Source organism: Symphalangus syndactylus, chromosome 6 (genome assembly GCF_028878055.3).
Source record: "Symphalangus syndactylus isolate Jambi chromosome 6, NHGRI_mSymSyn1-v2.1_pri, whole genome shotgun sequence".
NCBI classification, from domain to species: Eukaryota; Metazoa; Chordata; class Mammalia; order Primates; family Hylobatidae; genus Symphalangus; species Symphalangus syndactylus.
In genome coordinates this window covers 51,354,540-51,363,037 of record NC_072428.2, presented here as the reverse complement: position 1 = coordinate 51,363,037, position 8,498 = coordinate 51,354,540, and the positions used below count along the sequence as shown (strand labels likewise).

At 42.3% G+C, this 8,498-nt stretch overlaps 1 protein-coding gene across 1 annotated transcript; it reads right to left on the bottom strand.

Moving 5' to 3' along the window:
* Nucleotides 1–1,792: 1,792 nt before the first annotated feature.
* On the bottom strand, nucleotides 1,793–5,906 carry LOC129484532 (olfactory receptor 51E2). The gene is made up of 2 exons (XM_055282709.1): nucleotides 5,819–5,906; nucleotides 1,793–2,805 (listed from the first exon to the last, which is right to left on the bottom strand). The coding sequence occupies exon 2, from the start codon at nucleotides 2,753–2,755 to the stop codon at nucleotides 1,793–1,795; it is 963 nt and encodes a 320-aa protein (XP_055138684.1). The 5' UTR covers nucleotides 2,756–2,805; nucleotides 5,819–5,906.
* Between the last annotated feature and the right edge of the window lie 2,592 nt (nucleotides 5,907–8,498).

Genomic DNA, 8,498 nt, shown 5'->3' with positions numbered 1-8,498 from the left:
ATCTCAGCTGCTCACTGGATCTGCTCAATAGTACAGTGGGAATACCCTACCTTGAAATAAGATGCATTCAGCATCCTTACTATTGTGTGAACCAGTCCAGTCAGGATTCCTGCACTGGTGAGAAAGAAGACTAGGAAATCACTCACATCTCCAGTTCTGATTTATAGGATTCTATAAATGTAAAATCAATAGGCATAACACTCAGCAAAATTTAAAATAAAATTTTATTTTATCTTATACTTAAGTTCAGACAATAGCATGTGGTGTACATTCAAAATTTTTGACAGGTACAGAGCACATTAAAAAATGAAGACATGATCAAGGAGATGTAGGAGACAAATAGACAACAACATTCTCCCTGAATCTGGAAAGAAGCAAGCAATAAGATCACGAAAGGCGGCTGTAAAACAGGATTATTCTGCATGTGTTGCCCACAACTAGGGCAGGGTTATCTCTCATCACAAGTACAAAGCCATTGATGTTAGTGTGTAACAGAGAGAAAACACAGGATTTGTACAGCTGAGGAAATAAGTGGCAGATGTTACACAGGAAGCAATAAAACATGGCCGTTAAGTAACTGTATTCAACTATCAAATTTAATTTTAAGTCTTGGCACAGTGCCCACAAGCCGTGTGACTTTAGTCCCCTTGATAATATAAACTTCATTTCTCTCACTTATAATAAAGAGACACAAATGGTACCTACTCCATAAAGTTATGAAGAACACATAAAACCTGTAAAGCACTTATAATAGTGCCAGAACATTGTGAGCACACATAATATGTTCATTGGCATTATTATTAAGGGCTTATATAAATTCCCAGGTAATGCATAATAACAGTAGAGACTGTGACAAGCCCTGGCTTCCATAAATTGTCAGCTTCATTTTCCCTGTTTCATTTCATATGTTATTCCATTTTATGCTTTGAGACAGGGTCTTGCTCTGTTGCCCAGGCTGGAGTGTAGTGGTATGATCGTGAATCATTGTAACCTCAAACTCCTGGACTCAAGCGATTCTCCCACCTCAGCTTTCCGGGTAGTGGGGGCTACAGGTGCATACCACCATGCCCAGATATCATATTCCCTATTTAAAAAGTTGTACACAGGCCGGGAGCAGTGGCTCACACCTGTAATCCCAGCACTTTGGTAGGCCGAGGCAGGTGGATCACAAGGTCAGGAGATCGAGACCATCCTGGCCAACATGGTGAAACTGTCTCTACTGAAAAATACAAAAAATTAGCTGGGCATGGTGGCACGTGCCATTAGTCCCAGCTACTCGGGAAGCTGAGGCAGAAGAATTGCTTCAACACAGGATGTGGAGGTTGCAGTGAGCTGAGATCGCGCCACTGCACTCCAGCCTGGTGACAGAGCAAGACCCCATCTCAAAAAAAAAAAAAAAAAAAAAAAAAGTTGTATTGATAGCTAACCATAATAATAATAAAAAAAAAGAAAGTAAAAAGAGAGAGAAAGTAGGGACAACACTAAATCATTAGTAATTTGAGCACATTTCCTCCAAGGCATATGCTATTTTTCAACTTGGTTTCAATCATGTGTCTTTATTATTAATGTTATAAGCATGTTTGGTTTTATTGTAGTCTTTAAATCATATAATACTTCATTAGTATGTATTATTCCACATTATAGTCCTTTAAGTAGATGGACCATACTTTAGTTTATTATTCCAGCCAGAGAAAAGTACTGATGGACTTATGGGCAACTGGAAATAAGCTAGTGTTAGAAATAATTATGTTTATCAAGCCAATAAAGATAAGGAGAAGTGTAGTGTTAAGGGTCACTGGCCTCCCACAGCCTGAAAGTCCTTGTCACAGCTGATCTTGAGCATAGCCAGCACCCGTGTTCTGATCTGTTTGGTTTTGGCACCATAGATGATGGGATTGATGACAGGAGGCAGCAGCAGGTAGATGTCACCCATGATAACACGCACAATGGGATGAAGGCTGTTTCCAAAGCGGTGTACCACTGAGAGGCCAATAAGTGGCACATAGAAGGCGAGTACCACACCAATGTGTGACACACAGGTTCCAAAGGCCTTGGCCCGCTCTGACTTGGAAGGCAGTTGCAGAACCGTTCGTATTATCAGAAAATAGGACAAGGAGATGAACATTACGTCCACGCCCATGACCAGCAGAATGGCAGTAAGACCATATACCACATTGGGCAAAGTGTCTGCATAGGCCAACTTCATCACATCCTGGTGGACACAATAGGAGTGTGAGAGCACATTGGAGTGGCAGAAGGCCAGCCTCTTGATCAGCAGAGGCAGTGGGAAAAAAAAGAGGGATCCGCGGACCACAGCCACGATGCCAATCTGGGCTGTTACTGTATTGTTGAGCACTGCAGCATGGCGCAGTGGGTGGCAGATGGCCACATAACGGTCAAAGGCCATGGCCAGCAGGATGGTGGATTCAATGGCTGAGAGGGCATGAATAAAGAACATCTGGGTGAGGCAGGCCTCAAAGCTAATCTCTCGGGAATCAAACCAGAAAAGGGCAAGGATCTTAGGCATGGTGGATGTGGATAAGGCCAGGTCAATGGCTGCCAGCATGCAGAGAAAGAGGTACATCGGAGCGTGCAGGCTGCGTTCCGTCCTTACGATGAAGACCACGATGCAGTTTCCAAACACTGCCACTACATACATGGAAAGGAGGGGGAAGCCAACCCAGAAATGGGCTTTCTCTAGTCCTGGGATACCAATAAGCACAAAGGTGGCATGTGTGAAGTTGCAGGAACTCATAGCTGGAACTGAGGAGGGGTGACTGGAGAGGGTGAGGTCACACTGGCAGTCTGCAGGGACATAGAGCACAATCAGAGAACGCCCTGGAAACTTGAAACTGACATCCCACCCCTTTTGTCTCCTCCCACCCCCACTTAGGGTCTTTCATAAGCTCTGAGGCCCTCTTCCAAAGGCGGGACTGTGAGAGATCAAATTCATTTATGCATCACTACTCCCAAGGTTTATTTAAATTTTTAAAAGGGAACCTCGGGAGAGCAATGCTTTTTCCAAAATGTAATTCCCTCAGATTCTTCCTACTGGTCCATATCTTCATTGTCTGGATATTTGGTGGCCCTTTTTTTTTCTGATAGGTGTTAAGAGATACACTTTTGGGAGCTCCTTCCAGATAAGGCTGCCTTTCTTATTTTACTTTCCCTGCTTCCCTCCCCCCACTTTCTTTCTTTCTATTATTCATTCATTCCAGAAGCATTACTAGCATAATGTATGCATTTAATTCATGGGAAAGGGAGAGGCACGATCACAGAGGAATCTTCCTGTTTAGACTTGAAACATGAGTAGACATTAGACAGAGAGTGGAATAATGGGTGCTCCAAGGCAGTGAGGACAGGAGATAACTTTGCAACTTTTCAGGGTTCCCGGTCCTCAATTCTAAAGTCAGCCAGAGGAATAAGAAGCACAGCAATGACACTCTTTTTAAAGCTTAAAGCAATATAAATAAACAAAAACTAAGAAAAAAAATGCCAAAAGTCAATCTCTTTCGGATTAAAGGAAACTCATCTGTGGTCATAAAATCAAAGGTAGTGGCTTCCTCCCATGACTTCTTCAGAGATGAAGGTGCTGGCAGGACACTGTTGAGTACCTCCGCACCTGAAAGCTTCTTCCAAGGCCACTCTAATTGCATCCAAGGATAGTTTGAGTTGAGTCCTTACTTTGGAGAAGTATTATTAATTTTACAATGATATTTTTAGAGCTTTGTCTTTCCTGAAACTTGTGCCAACAAGTCATTCATCTCAGGGGAGACATTTCTTTTTTAGAAGCCCAGTGTTGCTTTGCCCCAACTCTCTACCCTCACCCAAACACCTGGGCTCTGACTTCATGAAACTTCTTCTCTGCTAGGTTGCCTAGGTGCCCTGGTCTTTAGGGCTAATTTTCTCTAAAAAGCCAAAGCCTTGGCTGCAAGGCCTAACTTTTGGAAACAAATGATGCAGTGTCTTCATTGATTATCTGTTTCATCGAAACAGGTTAGCTTGCTTATATGGCACTCCCCCAACACCAGAATTCTTCACTCATTATCTGAGTTCTTACTGCAGCTGGGAGATGCCCTTCAGTTTGGCCTTAATGTAGAGGGATTAGATACCAGTGATCTTAAGGTACAATATGATTAAATTAGTACAAAGAGATTTGAACTGGATTCTCCCCATCTTGGATAAGCAAGGAAGGACAGATTTGGGGTTCAAAGGTTACAAAACCCGTACTTCTGCCTCTATTTTCTCTTCTCCACCTTCAGAACTTGTGCAGACAAAACAGCTAAGCTCCTTGACAAATATTAAATCCCATATCTGGCTCCCAGTTGCTATCAGAACATGAAAAGCCCTTTTCAGAAGCAGATGATTGCATCCTTTAGTGAGATACAAGATAGTTTGCATCTTGCATCCATCCATCCATTTCTGTATCCATCATAGCTTGGGGAAGGGGATACAGAAATTTAAACCAATCATGCTGAAATGTATGGGACAGAACTAAGAACCTTCTCTGAAGAGAGGCCAGATCACTAGACCACTGTGTTCCAGAGAAATGGGACCCAGGGTGAAGAAAAGAGCAGTCATGGAGGGAGAGCAAGGGGAACACAGGGACGTATATTTACTTTCTTAATGCCTTTTGCCCACGCTACCACATGCAGTGCTGACAGATAACAAGAGCCTTTATTGGCTCCAGAGCTGGGTACTTTCTTAAGCCCTCTCTCTGCAGAGCATATTTTCTGCCTTGCTGGTACCTGCACATGCTTACTAGAGTATAGGACTTTGGGCTGTCATCTCATTTCCCAAAATACCTATCCTGAAAGACCTCACGTCACACTCCCACGTTGCCTGGCATGCTGCCTAAAGTAGACTCCCTGCTAAACCCAATTTCAGCTTCTCTTTGGGTCTGAATGTGGCTGTTGCATTCATTCTCACCTGCCTTTCCTGATTGTTAGCTAAGACTCTGGGACATTTCTTCCCAGCCCATAAAGCTGTGGATGGGACACAAGGGCTTCTCCCTGCCCTGGCTTGAAGCAGTATGTGGGGTCTTCAAGGTCCCTTAGGATGGCAGGAGCTAAGGCTGTCTGACCCCAGGTGAGGGTGCACTCACCTAAGAATGGTAAAGTCCTACTTAGAAAGAGCAGCTGGAGCTGGTTTTGCTTTCTGGTTCAGGCCTTTTTAATAATGCCACTCAGAAAGCCCATGGGAACAGGCAGTGAGCGTATGAACTGAGGCCCCAGGGACTTGGCAGACAGAGGAAAAACATCTCCATGTCCACTTGTGTGCCATTCCCACGGGCTTCCCACTGTTCCTGTCCAGGGAGAGCAACCTCAAAGCACCCACTGCCTCTGCCATCACTCCCACACTCACATATACTGGGCTCTCAACAATCTGCTCCCATTTCTCCAAGCTAAACCAAGCACACACAGTCAGCCATAGGATTAGTGTGTTTCTTCATGTGCCACTCTGCTAGATGCAGCAGACATCATGTGTGACTAGGCATGGCCCTTGGGCTTTAGGAGTTTGCATCCTCTCTAAAAATACAAAAGTATAGTTCCATAATTCAAAATAAGGGCATGCAATTCTCCATATCTTTCCCTAGCCTTTCTTCTGGTTGACAAAACAGCCCTTAATGTATCAAAGCTACTCTTCATTGCTCCTGGATTACAGATAAAGCCCAGATGATATGACAGCTTTTTGTCCTAGGTCATATAGTTAATTGGTGATAATATTGGTTGGAGAACCAGGTATTCTGTTTATTCACATTAAACAAATGTTTGTCAAAGGCTTACAATGTTATAAGCAAAATAGATAAAAAACTCACCCCAACTACCTTCTCCAGGATATTGAGGTATCCTCAGTACCTCAGGATGCTTGATGGCTGTCTTCCAGTGACGTGTCCCCTACGTCATACCCAGCAGGGTTACCTTCATACTTTATTAATATTTAACACTAACCTGTTCTATCTGCCATCCTAAGTATGCCTCACACATGAGTCTTACTTTGTCATTGTCACTGTAATCTTTGAACACAGAAACAGAATTACTTTCTTATCCATCAGCCATTAAGTATTTATTGGTCACCTATATCCGGCAATGGAGTTAATTAATTCATTCATTGTGTAATAAACACATTCTCAAGGCTAGTTTTGTGCAGGCACTGTGCTGAGTTTAGGGTGACAGAGGTGAATAAGACAAAGTCCTTGCCTTCAAGGTGCTCATAGACACCTACCCAAACAAACCTGAAATGTTATGAAAGAGCAATGAATGCCACAGATTTTTACAGGAACTTGAGAAGTGTATTTATTTAGTCATTGGATGGGTCCAAAAAGAGGGTATTTCAGCAGACAGAAAATCATGAAAGAAACAGAATTTTCTACAGAAGAATTACGAACAGTTGTAGCTTGGCTGAAGCATAGAGTCAACCAAAAAGGAAAGAGAAATTGGAGAGGTCAATGGATGTGAACTGATGATAGGCTGTGAACTCAAGAACTTCATCCTGTAGGAATTGGGAGGTGAATAAATGGTTTTAAGCAGGGACATCACAACTAGACATGTGTTTCAGATTGCTATTCCAGAAGCTGTTGGGAGGGTGAATTTGAGGAGGATGAAGTGGATGTGCTTATGAATTTAGTCATGTGAGACAGGAACTTAAGATATATAGCATTTCCTCATCCTTCACATCCTGATCTTGTCTATTTTTCCTTCTAAAAATCTTTTGCATGTTTCCTCTTATTTCCATCTTCACCACCACCACCATGTTCAAGTAGCTACAACAGTGGCCATGTGACTACTAGTGCTCTGGCTTTTAGGAAAGTCCCCAACTCATTGTGAGCTTATCCATCTTGGTCAGAGCATGACATTTGTTCTGCAACCCACCCAGTCTCGGTGTCTACATTACCAATTTTCTATAGATGGAAGCTTATAAGCTGCCAGGATTGTTGGACAGGAGGACTGTCCACAGGTTAGCATTTGTGAGGTGAGGTGGGGGACGAGAATCTGCAGAAGTTCTGTGAACATCTCAGTTGTCCTTGAGGTTGACATTCCTTTTACTCCTTTCCATTTTTAGGACTCTGAGTATCTCCATCCTTTTCCTTCAGCTCTATTTGCTGTCCTCTGTAGTAGTAGTGTATGGAAACAAATAAGCAAAAATCTAGTCTTTAGGCCTGTATCATCTGAGCTTTTCCATCTTTCAACTTTGGACCTGCCTGTAGCTTCTCTGGATTTTTGTTTTTGCTTCATTGTGAGTTATAGATATGTAAAGATGATCTGCAGGGGTACGTATTAGGGAATAGAAGAGGAAAGAAATATGTAGAAATAAACTGGCAGTTTATTCAAAATATAAATCACCTCTTTAAAGTGGCCTCCTAATTTTTACTCTTACCTACATTCATTCACTAGACAAAGCAAGTTTTATGTTGGAAAGTGGAAATAAAGCTTCACAAGATTAGGATCATGGTATACGAGGTCATATGAAAAAGGGCAAACTTTTTATACCAAATGGCAGTACTTGGCACAGTATTCTCCAAAATGTGAAATTTCATAAAAATACATTTGTAGATATGAAGAACTTTCTGGTATAAGAGAACTTGGTTATCTTCTTGTGTGCCATCCGAATCCTTACGCATCAAAGACAGTATTTATTCATTAATTCAATGAAGAGTTAAAGTTACAATGGACCAGACACTATAGATAGAAATGTGGAAACAGCGGTGAATAGACCCAGTCCCTGACCCCGAGAAGTGAGCTCAGAGTTTGTTGTGGGGAGAATGGTGACAAGAGAGTTTCGAAAGAGTTGTCTTGAGAGAGAAGAACAAGGTGCTGTAGGAGCACCTTGAAAGGGCACCAGGCAGATCAGAGAGGTCAAGAAAAGTCCCTGAAGGAGAGCCCCTTCTATTCTAAGTCAGGAGAAGGAAGGGAGTGAGAATGATCTAGGTGGAGGTAGGCTTGAAAGGGACGGGACATTCTTTCCTGGGACTTAGGACATGCAGGTTGTTTGTTGTTTCTGGGGCATTGTACAGAGGGGAAGCAATGAAGCTTAAGAGGTAAACAGAGCCAGATCATTAAGACATTTTACTATTTTTACTATGTGGCAGGACCTGTTTTAGGGCTGGGAGATAGCATAAATGGAACAAATTTTTTATTCTCAAAAACATTATGTTATAGTAATGAAACTAGAAAATAAATAACATATATGTGATATACTGGGGTATAAAAATGCCAAAAATTAAAAATAAGGCAGATAAAGATGAGAGTGAATTCGGGCAGGAATTGAGGGAGAGGTGTTGTTGTTGTTATTATTATTATAACATCAAGGTCCCTGTAATAGGGTGCACTGGAGCAGAGGTTTGTATAAAGTGAGGTGTAAGTCATATGGGTCTCTGGAGGATGAACATTCCAGGTTGTGAGAATAGCAAGTGTGAACTCTGATGTTGAAGCATGCTTGATGAGTTTAAGAAAATATTTGGAAGCTAGTGTGGGTGACATAGAGTGAATCACTGGCAG

Excerpts from the sequence above, each read along its gene's own strand:
- LOC129484532 (XM_055282709.1), bottom strand. The coding sequence starts at position 2,755 with ATGAGTTCCTGCAACTTCACACATGCCACCTTTGTGCTTATTGGTATC.